Raw genomic sequence first — 25490 nt, 5'->3', positions numbered from 1 at the left:
GAGTTTCACTACACATTAATTATTTTAATTGACTATTTCTTGAATGAATATCTGACAAATCAATCTTGCAATTCCTCATGCTTCATGACATGCTTAATATAGACACTTAAGAATCATTATTCTGTGAGAGCTTTAATACAAATTTGAGATCATTATAATTAAAATCAGACTCTTACCTGATGCTCAGTTCTAAGCCTTTTCATGTTCATTGAATTTTCGTTGGCCTACACCTTGAATTTAATATTATAACAATGACAGGCAGAATGTATAATCATGCTAAGCATCTTCAATATGTTGAGAAAAAAAATGCTTTGTCTTCAAGGCAAAACATAAAAACTGGCCTTAACTGACATTCTATGTAAATAGTCATCACCCCTTGGAATTCTTTTAAGACATCAGCTCCCTCCTGGTCACTGCCATGAAGACAAAGAGTGCCTTAATGACTCTATTGTAAGGTTATCATTAAAATACAAGGATATTTTCAGACATCAGCTATAAATCACTATAAAATGGCCCGTGGGTAACCTTTGACACAACTCATTTGAAGTAAACCTGGCATGGATTCATTGCCTTCGGTCAAGCCAGTGGGTGGGCTAAAGGTCTTTTTCATCCTCTCCTTCATTTCTTGCAATATTTGTTCCTCTTGAAAGCAGTGGACATCATTTGGATATAGATAAATTGACATGTGTTTTATGTTGGAAAAAATAGGTCCATTAAGATAATAGTGTTGATGTTTATGGCATTTATTTGAAATATTTACACTTTTGATATATACTTCAGATATATAAATGCATTTGGAATCTACTTGTAGCTACTTTGTTAAAATATTTTATGATTTGGTATTTTAAACATTTTTGCAAGGTCTTAGAGTAATGTTACCCAAATTGAACTCTTGCATTATTACTATCATAACGGGGTATAAAAATGTATTCAGAATTAGGAAGAAATTACAAGAAATCAGAGATTAGTGGGATTTTTCAAAGAAATGATTGCTTAACAATACTTTCCCCTGTTGGCATTGAGATAGAGAGGCAGCTCTGAAAAGTTGCCTAAGCTTATCCCCCCAGAATTTGGGTTCAAGTCCTAAACTTACTAAAATTAGGACTATTGGCAAATCTTTGAATATCTCTAACCTCAGTATCTTATATTAGGAAGTGGGATTAATAATACTTTCATACTCTTGCTCTGAGACTAAAATAAAACAAAATATATGAGGATACTTTGTAACTTTTAAAGTAAAATATAGATTTCAGGAAGTAAAGTGAATAGTATTGGAAAATCAGAATTAAAAATGAAAAGATATAGAATATTTAAATTACTTTAAGATGTATTACTTTTTATGTTACTGAGCTTATTTAATGTTTTTTCACATGTTTTGTAATATTTAACTGGCTCCCTCCCACCTCACAAATATTTATGTAACCAAGCGTGAATAGACCTACAAGCATTACTTCTTTGGAAACTAACTCTCTTAATGACAAAACTGCATTACAAAGTCAGCATTTCTTTTGCAGTAGGGAGAAGTTCCCAGGTAAAAGTTCCATAATCCCTGTATTCAACTAGATATATACTATCTATATTTTTCCTTTTATTCACTCTAATAGGTTAATTATACGGGAAGGAGAAAAGGCAAAAATAGAACACATTAAATCAATAATAATTGGAAAATAATTGCTTTTGATGAATATCTTGGAAAAGGAAAAATACTGTTTATTTCTAGCGAAAATTATCTAATCCCAAATGGCAAGTTTTATAGGACTTAATGTCCCCAAGAACTCATGCCCTTGATACTTTTTTGTGTTTTCAGACTCTTCAAAAAAAAGTGTCTGAGGAGCCAAGCCACAGAATAAAAAATTGTAACCTTATGAAAAGTTCTGAAAATTGCAATTAAATATGTAACATCCAAAATCTAAATGCCAATCCTAGACTAGTGAATCAACCACATTTGTGACAAAGAATTCAGTCTAAATAATCCAGATTAAATTAAATACAACCTTTTTTTTTTTTTCAAAAGAACTGCCTTCATGACCCTGTCAGATTAATCACAATGGTATTTTCTTAAGTATTAAAATACCTAGCAATTTACGTGGCCTTAAACTGTTCTCTCATTTAGTGTCTATATACTGCTTCACCAAATGAAATATAAACTCCTTCTCTGCCATGGCTAACACTGTTGAGAGTAATGCCTAAAAGATGCTTTTGTAACTAATTAAAGAATAAACCTACTACATGAGGGGGAAAAAGGCAAATGGGACAATTCTTCTAAATCTATATTCAGAAAGAAAAATCGCTAATACTGCTTTTATTCTGAACGGTGAGACTCAGTCGGGGTTAAAGCAAGTGGGAGTGAGAAGTGAGTTTTTCATTTAATTTTATTTTTACTTATCTTTGGACTTTTTATCTTCAATGACTGCCCCTCCTCTTTCTCCATCTGCAATAAATGGAGTGAGAGAGTTGTAGTTTGGATGTACTGACCTAGTAAAGTTTCACGTTAAATTAATAGGAAATCTGTCACTAAGGAGTTCTGACAATGGCTCTGTTAGCTGACATCTCCGACTAGAAAGTATTGAGTCCCAGAGATTTCAAGCCTTCAACTCTAAGAGGAAAGAAAGAAGTAAAGGGAACAACGCTCTGAAGACTGGAAAGAACTATGAAATTCATTTGGCGAGAAGAATTCATTTGAAGAGATATAAATGTGGTGGGATACATCCTGGTAGTGCATATGCTTTTATTTTGTTATTCACTAGTCAAAAGGACATTTGCATTGTATGTAGATGTAAAGAATTTTTAAAACACTTTATGAAAAACAATAGAAAAACTTAGAGTTTACCAAGAGTTAGTCATTGATTAATCTTGACTATCCATTAATTAAAATTTAGTAATTCACGTTTATAATTAAAATTTAGTAGTTTATGTTTAGTATTTTTTTCTTTTTATTATTCAAGGCATATGTGGGTGATAGAAAACAATATATTCATGCCTGTCCTCATGAAAGTTGTCCTGTAAAAGGTGAGAATACTCAGATCCTCCATGAAGATCTCCTTAAAGAGTAGTCTTCTTAAACTATTTAAAATCTGATTATTTTGCCATCAACAATTCAGGAAAACAACGAATGTAATAAAATGAAATATAGTGGTATGAATGTAACCATCCTCAAAGCTATTACACAAACACACACACACACACATACACACACACACACACACACACACACACACACACACACCCATTCTTCCCTCAGTTTGTATGCCTTAGACAATTTGGCACTTACTCAAGTCTCCCAAATATAAACCAACACACTGGTTAACTGCCAAAACCATCATTAATCATTAAATAGTCAGTCATAACGGGTTTGCCAGACTACTGGGGATTTGTGCCCATTAGAACTTGTACACACATGTATGTGGGCATTGTAAATGAGGTCTTCCATTTAATTAATTACAGTTAATATTAAGTGGCTTATGTATATGATCATGCCTTCTATTTCTTCTCACATTTTCTTCCAGGTTGACTATCTAAAGATGGTCTATCTTATAACCAGACTGAACATTTCTCAGAATCTAGAAAAACTTCAATTCCTGAAAGAATCATAGATATTTTTTTAAAAGAAACTTTTTTAGGCCTCTGAGGGTCTTCCACAGTATTTGATTTTGTTTGTTTTTGTTTCAAGATCAACTCATTCTTTTAATGTTTTCATGAGTGTTTTTCCCCCTGAATAATGGGCCTCCATGTGATATATTTCCTTCTCCTTTATGTGACTCCAGTGGGGCACAGAGTCTATAATCATTTGTATTGGTATGGTTTTTATTGTTCTACTGCTTTTTGATATTCATTCCCTTTGTACGTTCAGGTAGAAAGGTTGGTGTGCTCATTTTGTATATCAGGTACAGGTGGAGGTGCCATCCTCAACACAGAGTTGATAATAGAATTTGATCAGTGTGGTTTTTTTTCTTAGTCTGTTTTGGAAAGCCATATTGCTCTGAGAGCTCCTGCTTTATTTTGTTTGTGAATCTATTCCATCATTTGATCATTTTGTAGTCTTGATTAATTTTTTTACATAGTTCAACTGGAACTAATAAGAAAGGAACAGTGACAAATGCTTTTTAATTATGAATTTAAGGATTGATTAGGTGGTGCCAAAAAAATTATACTTTTGTACATGGAGTGACCAACTCTTTAATTTCTCTAAAACATTTTTTAAAGGTTTGGGAGCTTTACATCTAGAAGTTAGTAAGAGGAGCTGGTATGATCGCAGCAGTCCCCACTTATCCATGGGGAGTATGTTCCAAGACCCCCAGTGGATGCCTGAAACTGTGGATAGTACCAAATCCTATATATACTATGTTTCTTCCTATACATACATACATACATACATATATACATACACTTTATAGCTTCTCTTTGGCATATCCGAATTGTCAGCATCACTATACCTGCACTTTGAGGCCATTACTAAGTAAAATAAAGGTTACTTGGACACAAACACTGTGATATTGCAATAGTCGATCTGATAACAGAGACGGCTACCAAGTGACCAACGGGCAGGGAGTGTATGCAGTGGGCAGACACTGGACAAAAGGATGATTCACACCCTGAGCAGAACAGAGTGGGAATGGGATGGCACAAGATTTCATTATGCTACTCAGAACGGCATGCAATTTCAAACTTAGGAATTGTTTAATTCTGGAATCTGCCATTCAATATTTTCAGACCATGACTGAGCCAGAGGTATCTGAAATGGAGGAAAGCAAAACCTCGGATAAAGGGGAACTATTGTATTAACATCAGATCTTACTGATTATGTTTTCTTTTAGCCTCTTGGTAGAACTGTTAATCATTTTAAAAAGATAATACCAATTATCCAGATGTAAGGAACACCACAGGAAAAAATAACCATTATTATTAGGAATTTGAAGCTGTCTAGGGACCAGAAATTAAGTTGAATCTGAAATACTATATATTTTATACTGTTCTCAGCAAATATTATTGTTGACAGTTATATTCCTCCCATACTTCCCCTTTTCAAATATAGTTCAGAAAATTTACTCTACAGAATTTCTGTAGGTGTGTTTTTATTAGTGTGAGCAAAGATCTTCTCATATGACATTCTTCCAAGTAAATATATAGACACTGTATTTGTAGAGTATATTTTTAGAACATTTTCAAACTAAAAAATACAGGTTAGATAGAGTTAATCTAAAAGTAAAATCTTAAATGCTAAGTTAGATATGTTAAAAAGAAGGGAGAGGAAATATTAAAAGAAAAGGAAAAAGTAAAAAGGAATGACATCTAGTTGCAAAGTAAATAAGTAAAACTGAGGAGGAGTCATGAAATGTATTTACATATATGGTTAAAGAATGAGGAACCAGTATTTTTCCAGGAGTCAAAATGAATTAATGGTAAAAAATGCTTTGGAATCATGTAAGAACTTAAGTGTATATTGGCTACACTTATTTCATAGAGGATGGATTAATTATTGCTGCCTAACAAAATACCCCGAAGTTTAGTGGCTTTAGACAATAAACATTTGTTTCCACAGTTTCTGTGGGTCAGGAATCTGGGAGCAGCTTGCCTGGGTGTATTTGGCAAAGAGTGTCCCGTGGTTACAATAAAATTGTCAACTGGGATTGCAGTCATTTGAAAACTTGACTGGTGCTTATATATCCGCTTCCAAAGTGGTCCTCACTCACATGCCTAACAAGTAAGTGCTGGTTGTTGGCAGGAGGCCTTAGTTCTGTCCGGGTGGACATCTACCTCCCTAGGCTGTTTGAGTGTCCTCATGACATGGCAGCTAGCTTCCCCCTGGAGGTGATTTTGTCTCCCGGGAAACATTTAGCAATGTCTGCAGATATTTTGGATTACTGAAACTTGGGCAGGAGTGCTACAAACATCTAGGGATCGAGGTTGGGGATGCTGCTAAACAACCTCCAATACACAGGACAATCACTCACAACAAGGAATTATTCAGCCCAAAATGGCCGTAGTGCCAAAGTTGGGAAACCTGGCCTAGAGCAAGTAATCCAAGAAAGAGGAAGGTAGAAGCTGCAGTGTCTGTTATGACCTAGCATCAGGAGTCAAACTGTCATTTCTGTAATATCCTATTAGTTATGTACCTCGCCCTATTCGTTGTGGGAGAGGAATACACAAGGGCACAAATACCAGGAGGCAAGGATTATTGGGGGTCATCTTGGAGGCTGGCTCTCACAGAAGAACTGTGTGTGTGGAAAGAATGGCATTATTTTTTTTAGATATTTCAAAGCAACTTATTAAATTAAAAAATGAATGTGAAATATCATTGATATTCCAGAGCCATGCTCTTTATTCTTCTCTATTTGTTTTCAAATATATATGTGTGTGTGGGGTATAATTTACAGTTCTGAGGCATTAAATCAACGAAGTCAGAAAACAAGGAAAATATTACAGTATTAACAGAGAAGGAACAGGGGGGATTTAAAACAACAAATTAAATGATGAATACTATTTGAATACCTTCAAATTAAAAGAACCAACAGTTTAAATGTAAAAGCAATGTGTAATTACCACATTGGAGCAAATATCCCCCAACTACACTACTAGCACACACTTTTGAAAGAAGCAGGTGTACGTTAAGCAAAGTGTAAAATGGCAAAATGAGGAAGCCAAATGGGAAGCTAGAACATATTACCTTCAGCTAAATAACTTAAGACTTGCACTTAAATGGTAATCAAGTCTAATGGTAGCATTAAGACAGCAAAAACATACATATCAACAAATTCCTGGAGCTCTATCTGCCTGGTTAGCAAGGCATCTTGCAATCTGTAAGTCCAAAAGCAAGCATGTGTTCATGAAAGGGGCTTCAGGACTATGTGCTCTCTGCGATGATAAACTTGGTTTTTAGGTAACAGGAACCTGCTCCTTACGTATGGAGTTGGGGTGTCCACATCAGCAGGATTTCTGATTCTTCAGGGGCTAAAAAAAAATAATGATATTAAAGTTAGTTTTATATTACTTTGATTAACTCTTGCACATCAATGCAAACCTTTCTCATCTAAATTCTACATGAAGGAAAGATCAGGGACATGGCAATCTTTTTGGAGATCCTCATGATATTTCTGTTTTGTTTTGCTTTTTTCTCTTGTAAACCTCTACTGAACTATAGAAAGAAATGCCTTATTTGGGTGGAAAAAGTAAGAGAGGGCACCCCCAGTGAACAATAGGAATACAAGAAGAAAGAGAAAAAGATGAATGTGACCACAAGCTAGGGAAGAGAGGTGCGGCAGAAATGACCATTATGCAATTCAGCCTGCCATGTAACTTCCCTACTTACTAATTTAATATGACTATTTCATCAGAGAGGATAATAGCAGCAGTATAATTAATTTTGCAACATGTTTCATGAATGTTTTTACTCTTCCCCATATGTTATTGTTGCTATTAAGTTGGTGCCAACGTAATTGCGGTTTTTGCAATTATTTTTAACCTTTTAAACCGCAATTACGTTGGCACCAACCTAATACTTACTTTACATGAGTGTTTATGGTAAATATGAGGACAACCATAGTTTTCAAATTGTGCAGAGGAAGTAGTGTGAAATTATATATATAATTCAATCACTATATGGCTATAAGAGAATCAAAATATACTGATAAATGAAATAATATATTAAATGCATAGACGAAGTGTCTTCAAACAATTCCATGTAAATATGATGCAATTCCACATATGTGTACACCTAGATCTCAAGTGAAAAGTAAGTGCATTTCTTTGCTCCTTTGTTACTAACCACACAAACCCAAAACCTCAAAGCCACCTGCCTAGATGTCAAGTGATTTGCGTTTTTCTAATGCAAAAACAGGCATTAATAAATAGCTGAAATTTCATTAGATAAATAAAGAATAGATGAATCAATGATTGAATAAATTTATATGTTCTTGTCCATTGCCATAAGAATGTTATAAATTTGTTAACTACCAAACAAATGTTTGATTTTTAATAACTACTTCAGGTAAGTGGAATTTAGAGACAACTGTTATATGACATAAACTAGATCATCAGCTAAATAGTGAGAATGAATAGAAATGTAAATAGAGATGGAATTTTTCTGCTGGAGGGAACAGTCCTTCACACATTCTTCATGGTGCATCTTGTGATCCAAGGTCTTGCATGCTGGTATATTTCCAAGTTGTTAAGGACAAGAATGCAAATAGAAAGAAAGGAGTAGATTTCCTTAGGATACTGGTATCCCTATTTTTTTAGTTCTCTAGTAAAATTACTTAGCAAAGAATGAATGAAGGCTAACGAGTGGAAAGTGAGAAATAACCCTCCAGGATTCTGGAGAATGATTTTTCTTTTATAAATTCTGTTTGATTTCTATAAGTAATCAAACATATCAAAAATGTATTTGGTCGTTGTGCATTATAAAATTGTGAATATTATACAATTATGTTAGCGTAACATGTTTTTCCTAGAATAAACTTATTACTTGAAAACCATCTAACTGAAATGTATTTTACACTGTTTGCTAAGTTTACATGGAATAATCTAGCATTCATGATAACAATTGGGATTTCTTCAGTGCATCTAAAGCTAAATATTTGTATCAAATCCTTTTATTTTCTTAATCTAATATATTATATGTGTGGGGGATTTTCATTGGCTGGTATACAAATTAATTAGGAATGCCACAATATTTTTAGTACTTTGATCACCAGCTGATAGTAAGTGAAATGTTTGCTTTCAGACAAGTTATAGTAGCTGTAAGTAAATGGAGCATGCCTGAACTATTATGTTTGTTTAGATTGTTCTTGTTTTGCATTCTATGCTAGATAACTAAGATTAGAAAATACTTTATTAGGCAAAATTATAACATAAATAGGTTCCTAAAACTAGTATTTGGATACAAAATAGTAATCTCTTGCACATTATTGTATGAATTATTATATATCTGGCATATTGTACACAAACCCTTGGTATTGTTCTCAAAAAATAGTCTAAATTAACAACTCTTTAGTGTAAAGAAGGAAATTTTTAATGCTATATAGTATACAGAACAGAGAAACACACACAAAAAAACCCCCCACAAATCACCAATGTGTGCCTTCATTTTTAAACTAATGTGGAAAATAGCAAATATGCATATTGGCTCATTGTGTTGCATGGGTATTGACCTTTCTGTGGCGTATTATGTGGTTATGTTATATGGTTAATTTCAGCAGTTATATTTCATCAACATCTTTTTAAATTTAAGTTTAAAGTTGTCATGTAAATGCTGAATATTATTGTATCTTTAGTCCGAAACCCTGGGTTCATTGGGAAGTTTCTGAGCCATACTTCCCTCTCTCAGGCTATCCATTAAATTATAATATTAAAGATTAAGTAAATGATTTGGAATATTTATAATTCTATACATATAAATAACAGCCTTCTATTAGTTAAAACTTGCTTACCTTAGCCTACAGATTTACATTAGCTTAAATGCTTGTTTTATGTCAGACACAAGTTTGCAGCTACTCAACAGATACATAAGGTTCTTAACTATCACTTTGTATATAAATGAAATAAATATGAAATAGGCTATTTTCAAGAGATTCAGCTGGCAACATCATTTAGCAATTGGACAAGTAATTAAAAGGAAATTGCTTTCCTCACTGCTCGGTGGTGAATTTGATAGAGATGTCTTTTCCAATGCTTTCTTGACCTTGAAAATTACTTATATCCTTTTATATGTAAATTATTTATTTATATATATATTTAACATTTTATTTATTTTTAAATATTTTATTTTATTTAAGTTTTTCCAGGACCCATCAGCTCCAAGTCAAGTAGTTGTTTCAATCTAGTTGTGGAGGGCACAGCTCACAGTGGCCCAAGTGGGGATCAAACCGGCAACCTTGCTGTTAAGAGCACCACGCTCTTAACCAACTGAGCTAACCGGCCACCCTTATTTATAATTTTAAATGTATGTTTTATTTGTAAAAATATGGGTTAATCATGCTAAGCTTTCAAATTCCTCCTAAATAAGATATTACAAATAAAAAACAAAGTAGAAAAAGCCTTACCTTTGGCATGTATTATATATATTCATAATTGTGAAAATGCATATCATAAATTGTCCACCTCCATTTTACAGTTATGGTTTTTAAATTTGCATCCAGTCAAATAAAAAAATAATTCATAGAAAATAGGAAACTACTGTAATTTTTGCATTCTTCATAACTAATAGGCATTTGGTACAGTAGCTCAGTAAATTATTAAACGAATCAAATTATGAAATAATGTGTAATGGGTCAAAATTATTTACATAGCTACCAGTATAAGGATCAAGCATGTGGGTTCGTATTAATATACCATTAGACTGGTCACACAATGAAACAGAATGAAAGGGTAATTATGAATGACATTTGTATCACCTTTGAAACTGTCAAACTCTATTATGTCCTTCGGCTTTGCACTTTGTGGCTTTCAGACATGTGTGCTGCCTTGACGAGAGGAGAGCATTATGAGGTCCAGTGGGTCTCCTGCTTTGCTGACTATTTGGGGTAGTCAGTTTTCAGTATGTGCATGTAATAGTTGTTAGTGCTTAAAGCTAAGCCTGCGACATTTCACCCCATCAGCAGCACCCCATCTGCCTCATCTTCGGGGACACCACCACTCCCCTTTGACACACACTCACACTCTATTTCCTCTGTGTTCATAAATCTCTCTTGCAACTCTGAGAATCTCTTTCTTCCTCTCTTTTTTTTTCTGCACAGTCAAGTGAAACAGCCACCTTTAATTTCTCCAAGTATCCCCTCAGAACTTTTGCAAGAGTTGTGAGGCTGTCAAAGGAAGTTTTCAGTGTGTCATAACAAAAGCCAGTGGTTTTATGCAACAGGTAGTAAGCAGGTACAACATTTGATGGGAGAAAATTGCCTAAAATATTGATAGCTGCATAATAAACAGTCAATGAAGCGCCTATCTGACAGGGTATTTTGGCTGAATAACAGGGAGAAAATCTGGATTCTAATCCTTATTGGCTCACTGAATAACAGTAGTAGTTAATTTATTATGCATATGCATGTTTTCATTTCTTATTATTAGCATAAGGTATATTCTGATAAAATTTTAAACCCTGAGATAATATTACAAATTTTAAGGTTGCCTCCTTATATTGAGGAAGTTTTCTTAAAAGATTTTGAAGCCTAAAAAATGTAAGTTTTTTATAATCTCCCTTTATATTATATAAGCCAGTATCTCTCAAACATTAGTGTGCAGCAGAATCACCAGGGAATGCTTGTTAAAATACAGATTGCTGGAACCCACCTCCAGAGATTCCAGGGTAGAGAATTTGCCTTTCTAACAAGTTCCCAAGTGGTGCTGATAGTACTAGTCCAAAGACTGCATTTTGAGAACCAAGTCATTCATACTGGAGTATAGGGAAAAAAGGGACGATATACTCCTGGGTTTCGGCCAACCATAGCGTCATATAAAAGAATTATGGCTGACCAGCTCAACTAAATGTTCACATTGAAAGAGCTAAGAATGATTTTGCTATGTACTTTTTAAAATTCTAAAATAAACTTCTCAAAATTATATGTTGAACTGTCATGGGATTATCTTACTTACTTCCTTCCAAGATTCTATGAATCCATAGAATGTATTCATATGAATCCATAAATTTGGTATAATGGTCACTATCTTATTATGCATCTAACATGATCTCAGATTGCCATTTGAATTAACTCATGGATTTTCAAATAACTGTTCTTTTCTCTGAATCAGAAAACAGAATTGAAAAAAAAAAGTTAAAAGAATAATTTTCCCTTGCCTGTTCATGGGCTTCCTAAATGCAATTAATCATGGCATCTAATAACAGGAAACCACTTTAAAAAATACAAACCTGAAACAGATATCATATTACACCATTGTATCATTTTTATAAAGTGATTTGTTCCGATGGTTTTTGGTAAATATATACATAAAATTTTTATATGTTAACATTTCCATGACCAAATCATACCACTTGATTCTAACTTGTACTACTTTCAATAAGTTATCCTGCTATTACTGGTAGATATTGAATGTATTTAACATACGAAGATTAAACGGTAGCTAAGTGAAATCTGTATTTTTATTGTACAATAATACCTATGTAAAATTGGATATATTGTAAACAAAGTATAAAAAAAGTATAAGCATGTCACATATTGCAATTTTAGAGCACAGAAAAGGAATAACTTAATTTTCAATGAAAGAAAAATGATATAATGTTAATATTATCTGATTCTTATATATTATGATAAAATGTGAACCATAGTTGTAGCCATAAATATTATGTATGAAATTACATAACGGCTAATTAGATAAGTATAAAACAGAATGTAAATTACGTGAACTTTACCTATTCAAGCATAGAACAATTGGAGATCACCATACCGGCTGAACTGACCATATACAAATCTTCACATGACCATGTAGTACACTGTAAGAAAAATCTGGAAAACAAATTGGGATATAAAAAATACAGAGAGTTTGGAACAGTGTTGCATATAAATAAATAGTACATATTAATCTAATGTTAATTATGTTTTTTTCATTTTTAGATCAAATCTAAAACTGTTTTGTGTAAATATTAAGAAAAAAGATTGTTTTCTAAGAAAGAAAGTGGTTTGTTTGTTTGTTTTAATGTAAGTTGGACAGCACTTCTGGTCGAGTTAACACCATTTAACTTCTCCATCATGGATATTCTAGGTACTCTACTTATGCACCAGGGTACAAAGATGCTTGGAATTCAACCCCTATTCTTCAGAGGCTGGAAAAACTATCTGCATCATAATTTTATATGAACTGTGCATTTTCTCTAAACAAAAAAGAATAGTACAAATAATAGCTCTTTAAGAATATTTCTTACAGGTGACATCAGTTATGTGCCTTCTGGATAGTTGAGTGCATGTGTACTTTATCTTATACAAAAGGATTTTCATAATATGACATTGTTGACATTGAAAGTGATGTTGTTGACAACTGACCAAACACTGTAATGTTCAGATTGAATGCTAAGATCACTGATTGGTGGAGTAATTCCATGAGAAATGATAGGGAGTGTACCTATGTTTTTCTAGCCGTTTTTAATCAGCCTTTCCTTATCACAACTCATGTTCTAATAATTATTGCAGGATGAAGTGGCACAGCCACTGAACCTATCAGCTAAACCCAAGACCTCTGATGGCAAATCACCCACATCACCCACCTCTCCCCATATGCCAGCTCTGAGAATAAACAGTGGGGCAGGCCCCCTCAAAGCCTCTGTCCCAGCAGCATTAGCTAGTCCTTCAGCCAGAGTTAGCACAATAGGTAAGTTCTTTTTCTTTTGTTCTTGCTGATTTTCTGTTTATGGCAATTGAATGAAATCATCTTTTAATGGCAAATCACACATACCCTGTGCATGGCTTCAGTTCCATAGGAGATTTCCAATTTTATGAACCTCATAGGTCTGTTATAAACATGCAAATGAAATTTATAACTGAAGTTCAAGTTATAATGCCCCCCTGAAAAATCTAACTGACCTGGTCATTTGTTGATGTTAAACTTATGTTATAAAATTTACAAAAAAGAAGCCTAAATGACTAATCACAGAGAGCAATGATTCCAGAATATGGTTGTTAAGAGACTTGCCTTTTCCATTACTGAAATTTATTTCCATTTTTTGTAATGTGTACAAAGTCTACATAATGGTAAATACATTCTGCCTAATCAGCAGTCAATCATTAAGATATGAGGTCTGTTCAGTTCCGTAGTGCTTGAAATTTTCTAGAACACACACAGAATTATAAAAAGTAGATAGCTTCATTTCTCCATAATTGTCATTTCAGTAGATTAAGCAAATATGAGAAAATGCTTCTAAGCTAACTTTTTTTAAAAAATCCAATAATTTGTATTTTAGTAACACATAAATTAGACTATATATAACTTCGGCCCACATTTATAGATATGTTTATTATTTTCATACTGTTATGAGGACGTTGGTCCAGGAACTTGGTTTAGTTGGGGGAAAAGTCACCTATTACATAGCAGAAGTCAACTACAGTAAGTGCTATTTCAGTGCACAGATACAATCCGATAGTCAAAAACAACAGAGAGTTGCGTTCTACTAGGGAAGGATCTAGGAGGGCTAAATTGGAGATAACCTAATTCAAACGGAGCCGTGAAAAAGAAATACATTCCTAGATATTTTAGCCTGTAAGAGAAAACCCTAAGTAAAATACCATATTTGTCTAGAGCATAAAATGAATGTGCAATGGAAAGTGATCAGAACTAAAATAGAAAGGGACAGGTAGAATCCGACTGAATGGTAGCCTAAGAAATTTTGACTTTTTCTCCAGACAGTAATCTGATCAGAACTTTAAGAGTATTGGCAGCAGAAAGAGATTGGAATTAGGGAAACTATTGTTTTAGTGGAGGACAAGAATGAGTTACATGAAATAGAAATAGGTGTGATACGCAAAGGAGAGAACAGATTGAAGAGATATTATTAAAGAAGAATTGACATAAGTTATCCACAATAGAATGTACCTGGTGAGCTTCAAGTTGGAGGTAGAGGAGTCTAGAATTTTGAATTCATCAAATATTAATAAGAAGGATAGTGCTTTAACTGTGAAACAGAAGACTAGATTGGAAGCAGGTTAGGGGAAAGACATAAATATAAACATTTAATAAAAGTTGAATTTGAAACACGAGTCATTTAGGTAGCAATGTTCAGGAAGAAATTATAGATGTAAATCTGATTTTCAAAAAGGGTGCTAGAATTTTTGACATGAAAATGATTCCTTATTGAGGTTGTTGAATCAGAGCAAATAAGTTCGTCAAAAAAGAGTGTGTCTGGTAAGAAAAGAAGTGGGGTAAAGAATCATGGGTAGTACCTACTACATTAGTTATTTATTGCTGCATAACAAATTAACCCAAAACTCAGCAGGGTAAAACAACCAACATTTATTACCTCACAGTTTCTAAGGGTCGGGAATCCGGGAGCAGCTTAGCTGGGGCATTCTGACATAGTCTCTCTTCTGGTTACAATCAAGATGTTAGCCAGGGCTACAGGAATTTACTGGGGATGGATGACCCTTTTGCAAAATAACTCACTCACATGGCAGGAGACCTCTGTTCTTTGCCACATGGGTCTTCCCATATTGCTGCTCTAGCATGGCAGCTAACTTTCCCCAGAGTTGAGTGATCACGAGGGAAAACAAAAATAAGCCAGTGCTTTTTATGACCTAGTCTCCAATATCACACATAGTCAGTTCTGCTTTATTTTTTTTATTATAAGATAATCACCACGTCTAGCCCAACTCAAGAGAAGGGGAATTAGCTTTTATGTCTGAAGGAAGGCATATCAAAGTATCTTTGGACATATTTAAAAACCACCACACTTTTTTAAGGGAGAAATCAGAAATCTTAGAATCAGAATGAAGATAGAACAGTGTTAAGCTAGCCTAAGGAAAAGAAATAGTTCAGAAAAGAGGGGTTATTCAATGGTGTCACATTCTGCAGAAAAGTTAAAGAATATGAAGAAGGAAAGCATTAGGATTTAGCTGGAGGTTGTGGGTAGGTAGACTCGGATAGAGAAATTTAGTAGAAGGGTTTAGCAGAATTCCAATTACAAAGATTTGAAGAACATGAGGAAAGAAAGTGTGGTTAATATATTGACCAATCTCTTTGTAAGCTTGATGTTGAGAAGTGAGCTTGAGAAGGCTGAGTAGAGACAAGTTTAGAGTAGAAAAATCATATAATATATATTTTCAAAGAACACTTTGAGAAACCTATAGATATAAGAGTACATAGGTGAGGGTAGAGCAAGGAGAAGAGATGAGAAAGGATTAACCTTGGAAAGGAGAAAAGCCCCTTCTTTTTTCTGAGACTGAAGGGAAATGAAAAAAGTGTAGTTACAGAGAAATTGTGGGATGGACAGAAAGAACGCTAAAGGAGTGTATTTAAAATGCTTCCATCTGCACAGGGTAGAATTCCAGATTTTTTGTCAAGAGGAAGTCAGTCTGGGGCAGTGGGGCAGCAGTGAGAAGAGAAACAATGAAACTTAAGTTTTGAGACATTTGAAAAGGTTTGGGGTACACATGTGCTTTTTATCATTATGCGCCATTCTGTTACGGTCTGACTCTCAGTTACTCAGCTCAACATCCTATATGGAACCAAGATAAGACATGCTTTCATGTCCTCAGCATGTAAAAGAAAAATATTTTATTTGGCAAGAATGATTCATTTCCTTAATAGACAAGAAGGCCCATAATATCACAATGTTGGTATATGAGCTACTTTAGTAAGGTCAGTTGGACTAGAATATTAAACTAATGGAATAACTAATATGTTTGCATTTTTATCCTATGATGATGTTTTACTTCAGCATTCCAGGGATGAAGTATGACAAAATATTTTAGAAAGGCAAGAATGTATTTAGTGACATTTATCATCTGACTTTCTCTTATTTCTTATCCTGAAAAGTCCCTTCACCACATACACATCCCTCATATTTTCCAAGGATGTGAGGCCACTACAATTTACTTTTCTCTTTTCAACAAGTGCAGATGTTGAAAGCTGAAACTGTAATGAGTAATAATGTAGTTGGATAAAAGCTGTGAGCATTAATGGTATTGTAAAGGTCACCCCTGAAAGAAGAATTAATGTGTTATGCTATTAATAAAGCTTGGAAAACTATGAACCAAAAGATAACTTAAGATATTGTTAGTGACATGGGGCTCTTTGCTATATATCTGTCAGCTACAAATATAGAAAGTGAGTTTTTGAGGTTGGAGACCAATATTTCAGTGTATTCTATAAGGATGCTTTTGATACGGTACGCAAATGATAGCCGGCTCCAAAGAAAGGGAATCCTTAAAAGGCATGAATAGTTCAGAAGAAGGATGGATAATTTTAGAATCTTTTCACTAGATGTTATCTTTCCTTTATTGGCCTTTTTCACTTATGTTTGTACATATGTACAATACTTTTAACTTTTTTCAAAGCATTTTTAATCTATGTTCTCACTGCAGCTAATTTTAGAATTGTAGACCCTTAACTAGATAGAGCAGATACCCATATTGTCTAGATAGAACTTATTTTACAGATAAAGAACTGAGGCCTAAAGAGGCTAAGTGCTTACCAGGGATTCTAAGTAAGTTTCTGTCACAGTGTAGACAGGTCTATGATTCTATTTTTATTCCTCTGATTTAATTTCAAGGAAACATATGTCCATAAAGAGCTAGTAGTTTGCCCAAATTCATAGCCAGTGGAGGTTGAAGCTTTATAGTCAAAGTCTCTGGGTCAACATGCTTTTTTCAGTTATTGCCTGTTGGTGCCTCTCTGCATTAGATGCTTTACTCAGTCATTTATTTAAACCTTCCCCTCAGTAAGTCAACAAATGGGTATTAAATATCATCTTTATGCCATACATTTTGCTAATTCTGGAGGATAAGCAGACAAAAGTGTTTGGACTGAGGCTTTAGATGCCTACAGTCTTTGTTTCTATCACGTCTTAGGGAAAATACTGGAACATATTCTTACCCTTCATTCCTCAGAGGTAGTAACACATGATAAGTAAAACTTTACCTGAGCAAATGCGGTAGACGCCCATAGCGTCAATAAAATGATGGGAAATATTTTCAAGTACATTAATTTGGTACTTTATTCCTACAACTTACTGATTTAAAATATGATAACATGAAGGAGGATGTTACCTTGAATACATTTACATTTTTAACGAGAAAGACTTCTGTGAGGGTAATTATTGAACAAGAATATTGTAATAGTTTCACAGAAAGCCTTTCATTGGATTATCAGGAAGTTAGGGGTATTAGTCAACATCTGGCAATTACATTTGCATAGCACTTTGCAATTTACAGATTGCGTTCACATTTATTATTTAATTAATTTTGTGAGGCTCCCCAGAGGAAGAAATGGTTGCATATCAGGGTGCCAAAAATTTGATGATGATGTGACCTTAAAGTAGGAACAAAGGTAATATTTGTTGAAAATAATTTGAAAACTTCTGCCCTTACTTTTACTTATAGCTGAAAAGTCTATGTAAATAAATATCTAGTAAATAAGAATGTGTATTGCCTGAAAGCATCTGTTAAGTCCATGAATTTTAATAAATCTGTATCATATGGTATAGGCTTCCACTGATATGATGACATGGAAAATCAATGAATTTGGAATTATAAAGGTTGATACTTTCAACTTAGAAATATGCTTTTATACCTTCAACAGACCCTGCCATGGGCCAAAGGAATAAAAGATTGAAAGGGAAAAAAAGTGCCTTCAAGTAGTTGACAGACTGGTGTGAAAGGCAAACTTAGAAAATGAGACAGTGTGACAGTTGAAGCATGTATAAAGTTTCGAAGGAGCAATGTAAATGGGAAGCTCTCACGTTGCCAAAGAGCATGTCTGGGGTATGTCAGGGAAGTCCTTACAGAAGGGGTGACATTTGGAATAAATTCCCAAACACACCAGAGAGAGAGTATTTCAGTAAAAGGGAAAAGCTTGGGAGACGGAGGTGGGGAGGGAGGAGGAAGGCGTGTGCCTGGAACGGGAACTAGTCCTGTGCAGCTTTAGCACACAACTCCTAAGAGACCAGCAGGAAGTGACATGGGAAGGATAAGCAGAATCGATATTATGAAGAGACTTTCAGGCCATTTTAAAGTGTTTGGAATTTATCCCAGAATGACGTTTTGGGGAGAACCTTAAAGAGTTTCTTGTTCCAGTATATTTGGGAAAGTCTGCATACTGTTGTTATTTCTTGAAGATTCACGAAGCCCATTAACGTATTCAAGAGTTTGAGAAGTCATGCAATGAAGAAAACTTTTTAACTTTAAATTAGCGTATCCCACACTTATTTGAACATGGAATTTTTTTTCACAGAATATTACAGATCATCATCTTACGAAATGCTCCTTTAAGCATTATGGGACCGAGAGGTGGCTTTTTAGTCAAGTAAAGTGACACGATCCAAAATCCTTATTGTGGAATATTTTGGACTGCTTTATCTGGAAGCAGAGTAGAGTCTTCCTGAAGATAGGGAAACCAATTAGGAGGTTAAGTCTTTAACTCGAATGAAATATGCGGTGGCTTTGGCAAAAGGAGGGACCATAGGGATGGAGAAGACGCATATTTGAGAGCTGAGGGGGAGGCAAAGCTGACAGGACTTGGTGGCCTTTTGTATGTCTGGGTTAAAGGAGATATCTTAGATGACTCCCAAGTGACTGGACTTACAACTAGAAAGGGATATGAATACAGAAAGAACAAATCTGGACAGTGGGAAAATAATGAATTCTAGACATGCTGCATTTCAGGTACTCATGGGACATCCAAGTAGAGAAGCTTAGGAGACAGGTGTATGTATCGGGGAATCAGAAAGGATTTGAAGCAGACAACAGATGTTTCACAGTACTAAGGCTCGCCCCTTGATTCTGCGGAGCACATCTAAGACCAATTGTGGAATATTGGATTCTAAGGCCACCGCAACAAATGATCATAACCTGGGTGGCTTAAAACAAACATATTCTATCACCATTTCGAAGCTAGAAATCCGAAGTCAAGGTGTCAGCAAGGGTGAGTTCCTTCTGGAGTCCCCGAGGGAGAAGCTGTTCCTTGTCTCTTGCCTAGCCTGGCTTCTGGTGGCTGCTGGCAATCCTTGGTGTTCTTTGGTTCATAGATGCATAAGCCTAATCTCTGTCTCCGTAGTCACATGACGTTCTTCCTGGGGTCTATACACCAAATCTCTCCCTCCTTTCTCTTATAAGGATACCAGTCATTGGATTTAAGTCCCACCCTAAACCTAGGATGATCTCATTTCAAGGTCATTAATTTAATAACGTCTGCAAAGACTCTACTTCCAAATAAGGTCACATTCACAGGTAATAGGGGTTCAATAGGACATGGACATATCTTTTTGAGAGACACAATTTAACCCATATAAGTAGTTTCCTGTTTTTCCTTCTACCTTTCAACAGCTTCTTTCATTGTGGAGCAGCCATTATTCACTCTTTTTGTCTATCCCCTCTAAGAATAGACTTTCCAGTTTGCCCATTTGTTCTGTCCCTGAAAATATGTAAAAGGAGTCTTTTTTAATTTTGAGAAATTTGTTGGTAATGGTTAAGAAGAAACACTGAGACATGAAAAATCAATTTGTGCTCAATTTAACAAGATTGCAGATCTCGCAAATTTGTCATCTTAATGATTCCTAATCTGAATTTCCCAAATCTCATCTGAGCTGCTGACTGGAGCCATATTGGCCTTTGCCCTCTCATTTACCTCCTAAGATTGAGGCTCACCAAACCTCTCCTAAACACGCGCTGCCTTCTGATCCTGCCTTCAGATACAAATGCTGCCTCAAAATATAATGAAGAAAGAATAAAATGTATCAAGGGATCATTTTGGGCCTTTGTGGACTCTCGTGGGGTGATTTCTATGTAATTGAACCTCTTTACCAGCAAGAAATGATATCCCCTCACAGACTTTATCATAACGGTTAAAGCCATGCAACAAGACTGCTGAGAGTGAGCATAGAGGACAAATGAAAGAAGAAAGGGATTAACTTTTTTTTTTTTTTTTACTGTCTCCTCCGGTACCAAGTGTTATCTACACCTTCATGTATGTTATTTTATTTAATTCTTCCATTGACCTTCCATTTATTTTATAGTTGAAAGAAATGGAAATTCGGTGAGAAAAAGAATTATAATTTGTCAAATATTGTACTTTGCAAGAAGTAGAAACCCAGATCCATCTGAACCCAATGCCCAAATTTTATCTATTTCACTATGCTATTTTGCAAGTAAACTGACAGTAAAATAACTGTCAGGGGCCAATTGTTATTCTAAAAAACTATATTAACTCACTTAATCTTCACAATATTTATGTTACCTACTGAGTGTTATCTGTATTTAACCAATGATACCATTAAGATATAGAGAAGTAAAACAACTTGTGCAAATTTACATAGCTAGAAGTGGAAAAGCTAGGATTTTAGTTCAGACTTGTCCAACTCTAAAACACATACTTCTCCTGAAGACTGCAACTTTGGACCAAAATCTAAAGAGTAGGTGAAGAAAGAACCCCGGGAAAGGATATGAAGATGGAGGAGTCAGAGAGGAGAGGGGACCCCATGCTATTATGAGAAACAAGGGATGAAGGAATTTCAATAATGAAGGGATCATCGGTGCTTTCATTTTGCAAGGAATGGGAAATGTCCCTTGGATCTGGCAATTAAAAGAGATAGGGAAGCAGAAAGAAGATTGTAGCAGCAATGGGAGAGTAAAGAAGGAATTGGAGAGTATGATATGAATCATTGAGAAGCTTGGTTTAGAAGGTAAATGGAGAGGCAGGATTGGAAAGAGGGCAACACAAAGTTGAGAGAGAGAGAGAGGTGATTTTGCTTTTTCTAGGAGGAGAAACTTAAGTACTTACAAGTTGAGGTGGTGGAGATGGTAGAAACTATCAGATAGATGATATAATGTGTGAGAGAATAACCGATGGTGAGGTATAGGAATCTAGAACACGAGCTTAAAGGATTTGCCTTGAATGAAATTAGAGGTACCATTTTCAAGGAAGCAGAAAGAGGCAATGGGCGTAAATGGAGATAGATCTGAGGGTAGCACGGTACAGGAACGTGGGGGCTGGAAGGAAAAAGTTCAGCCTTACTAATCATTCCAAAATCAAGGTGAGACCATTTGCCAAGAGAGAGGGAATCAGCAAGATTTGGAAATTTGGTGACCGTGATCAGAACAAAATGTAAAGAACCAGCAAATAATCCGATTGAGAGTTAACTCTTTAATATATAACTAGCTTTTATGATTTAACAGACCAGATACAAATGTATCTTTATAATAGTATATTTCATATGCTATTTTAACTAAAACTCAAGAGTCTCTAAAAGCAAGAATGTTTGTTTAAAGTGAACACCTATTTCCACTTGCACCTGAACGCACACCTCAGATTAGAAATAGCCATTACAGAACATATGTCTGTCCATCATTTATCCCCATAATAACTTGCAGCCTTTTTGCATCTCTATTAATCATTTTTTCCTACATAAGGTTATCTTGGCAGCAACTAAAAAGCATAAAGAATTTATATTTTTGTTTAAGACCATGTGCCAAACCATTTCACATCTATTTGTGCTTTGGAGAAGCTACGACAAAAAAATGCATGATGCCAGGATGTACATAAACAGGGGTTGGAGGATAAGAAAATCAGGCTGATCCTCTTCGGATCTTACTAAATGAACATATACCGAGACCATCACTGTCAGATAAGAGCTATATTTCTTTCTAGAGTCGTGGTGTTTGTGAACAGAATAGTTCAACAATAATATATTATGCAACTTGTTCGAGTCAGGATGTTGAGGATACTACAAGGTTAAAACCATCCATCTTTTATAGTAAATATTAACCCTAGAGGTCTGACCTAGGTCTAAAGAGTCTTTTCTGATTTGTAGTTTATTTAAAATGAGCGTGGACGTTTTGTTCTTTGAGTAAGTTCCAAAGAATTTAACTCTAAAAAGCAAAATTGCACAGTGGCTCTGAAGGCTCCCCTCTCTGTTGCCTGCACTGGAACTGGTCTTTCTGCCTGAAGGAGATCAGAGGACGAGGTCTAGTCTGTGCACAGTAAGGGGGTGTGGGGAGAGGCACGGATCATTTAGAAACCTGCCAGCACTGAAGCACTGCACTAATCCCCCATCACTTCTTCAATAGAAATGTTTAAGAAGCAGGCAAGTATTCTATGTTTTTTGGCAATGAGCAGATCAGATAGAAGAGTCTAGCAATACAACGAGGATGTGTAATCTGACATGATTAGACAAGGCTCTTTAGTACCAGAACATTCATAATTGAGACAAAGAAAGAGTATTAATAACACTTTCCTAACACGGCAGTTAGCCATTTTATATTTCCTTTCTTTAATCTTAGTGTTTTTCAACAAATCATGGGATTTAATAGCGTGTTTTGGCAGATTAGAGGATTTATGGCCCAGATGTTTTTTGTTCTAAAAATGGATTAGGGTGTAAAGTTTGCTGGAATCCATGGAACATGTTGAGGCAAGCCGGTCATTTTATGTGTGATTAGTGCCTGCCTTCTGTCTCACAGTCCCTCCATCTGTCACAATTCACCAATGGATCTGGTTAGATTTAGCCTCATGTCACAAACAAGTCCCTTTTCTGGGCAATTTCATATTATACATTCAGTTTATACCATTTTATGCCCTAGTTAAAAGATAGGGAGAGCGAAAGATGAGATATTAGCTTTCCTTCCAATATTTGCAAAAACAATCTCTTCTCTTTGGTATTCTACCCTAAGATAATGCAGATTATCATAATAACGTGTATCAAAAAAATAAATGACCAGTGTTAAAATTAAAATTAAGTTAAAATTAGTTTTGCTCCTTATACCTGTTATTCTTTAAAAAAAAATATTGTGGCAATTTTTTTTTTTTTTTTTTTTTTTTTTTTTTTAACTAACTGGATTGTGGTGCTGCAGACTAGGCTGGTCATTTGACCATCTTATTAAGAGTGTGAATTAAGTGTGACTATAGTTACCAGTAACCACGATTTTTTTATCAAACAATTACAGGTGCTTGGTTACATTCTGTGCTTGAAATTTAGCCTCTTTACTATTGCAAGTTTTTGTCCATAGCCAACCACTGCCACCTGTGGTTTATTTCACCACAAATGGATTCGGGGGGGAAATGTGCTTCTTTCAGTCAGTGAATAATGATTTATTCTTTCTGTAAATAACAAACTTAATAGTGCTATACATAAACTCTAAATCGGCCATTCTAATGCTATGAGAGTGTCAATAATTATAGTGATAATTATCAATATTCATGTCCTATGGTAACCTTCAAATAATCCTTCCATTAAAAAAAAAAACCACAAAGGTAGGTTTTATTTTTGCACTACAAAATATTCAGATAAAAAAGTTTCTTTAAAATTGTACTTTAAATTTCTTTCCAAATGTGTGGAAACAACTATATTTCACTTAAATATTATATTTTTACTACAGATGTTTGGCTCCATGTTTATGTATGACTATGTGAATTAGTCATCCTCAATTACTTATTCATTCATTGATTCATTTAGACAAATTCCATTGGGAAATCATTATATGCCAGACACTAGCCATTACCCAAAAAGAAGTGATTTTTATGGTTAAAGGTTAACCTATCGGTGCATTTGTACAAAACATACCCTTTGTCCTGTCATATCTTCAGGTTATTTAAATGACCATGATGCTGTCACCAAGGCAATCCAAGAAGCTCGGCAGATGAAGGAGCAACTTCGGCGGGAACAACAGGTGCTTGATGGGAAGGTAGCTGTTGTGAACAGTCTAGGTCTCAATAACTGCCGGACAGAAAAGGTTAGTTCATAAAATAACTGACTTTACAAAGACATTTAAATTGCCTGAATGCTTTTCTTCTTTATGATCTTTTCATTTTCTAATCATCTCAGAATAATGATTCTCCCTCCCTTTTTCTTTCTGTCAATACAGAAATCTCCATGCCCATCCTAATCAAAGTCAACCAAAAATAGGGTTTTAATTCTCTGGTATCCTATTAACAATTAACATCTCCTTTTCTGTCCAGTTTGTGTTAAAATGAAACGGCATTTGAGATGTCTGAGTCTGAGGGAAAGTTTTGCTTTACAAAGATGCTTAACTTGTATTTAGGGATGAACTGGATTTGAAAATACTGAATCTTCTTTAATCAGCATAAGCTTGGTTGATACCCATGCTCATAGTCTAAGTGTCTGGGATCCTAAGCTTGTCATATGTTTCTAATGCAAAGCACGGCCAAGTTTTAGGTGACTGCAAAATCAGAAAATTTGACTTTATTATAAAACAAAAAATGCTTTTTAAAATGTGGACATTGTTATTCTACCTGAGCCCAGTGAAACTTCTGAATTTATTTGAGATTTAATCATTTTAAACTCTTGTCTAAACTAGGTTCTATTTTATTCAGAAAAAAATATTATAGAATGCTCAGAGTGATGTACTTCTTTTGGTAATTTTTGATATGTTTGAATTGAAATTTTGAAGTGTTATTGAATCCCCTTTAAATAATCCTATAGTTATGAGTAAATAGATATGATAAGAGAAAAAATGATCAGCTACTTAGTTGATCATCATGGAAAACTATTGAGTCAAAGAGTCAAAGAGTATTGCACAGGGTGAGCTGTTTACTAATTTGGATAGCTTTCTGGTTGCCAGGGTTTTGTATGGAATTTGATGTATAGTCTCTAAGAAGCTAGTAATAGGCACAGTGAGGGTACAATGTATGTGTGATCCTGTCACAATTGTACTTTTCTTCTGGTCCAAACGTGGGTCAAATGTTGGAGAAACGACTTCAATTCTGTTCTATTTCTGGAGGGGAGAGTAGAACGTGGGTCAGTAATCTCATCCGTCACAGTCTGACAACAGAAGAGGAGCAACATTGGTGCCATGAGAAGGGCACAAAATTTTTCTAGCTAAGCACCAGAA

The 25490-nt window shown here is 34.8% G+C and overlaps 1 protein-coding gene across 3 annotated transcripts in view; it reads left to right on the top strand.

The window, feature by feature from the left end:
* SOX5 (SRY-box transcription factor 5) overlaps nucleotides 1–25490 on the top strand; it is a 478480-nt gene that overhangs the window by 426887 nt on the left and 26103 nt on the right. For all 3 annotated transcript variants that reach the window (XM_033118758.1, XM_033118759.1, XM_033118757.1), the window contains 2 exons: nucleotides 13134–13311; nucleotides 24226–24371. In XM_033118758.1, the coding sequence (XP_032974649.1) occupies nucleotides 13134–13311; nucleotides 24226–24371 (324 nt within the window). The remainder of the gene's footprint in view (nucleotides 1–13133; nucleotides 13312–24225; nucleotides 24372–25490) is intronic.

The sequence above is a fragment of the Rhinolophus ferrumequinum genome, chromosome 10 (genome assembly GCF_004115265.2).
Source record: "Rhinolophus ferrumequinum isolate MPI-CBG mRhiFer1 chromosome 10, mRhiFer1_v1.p, whole genome shotgun sequence".
NCBI lineage: Eukaryota > Metazoa > Chordata > Mammalia > Chiroptera > Rhinolophidae > Rhinolophus > Rhinolophus ferrumequinum.
This window is presented reverse-complemented; position numbering and strand designations above follow the sequence as displayed.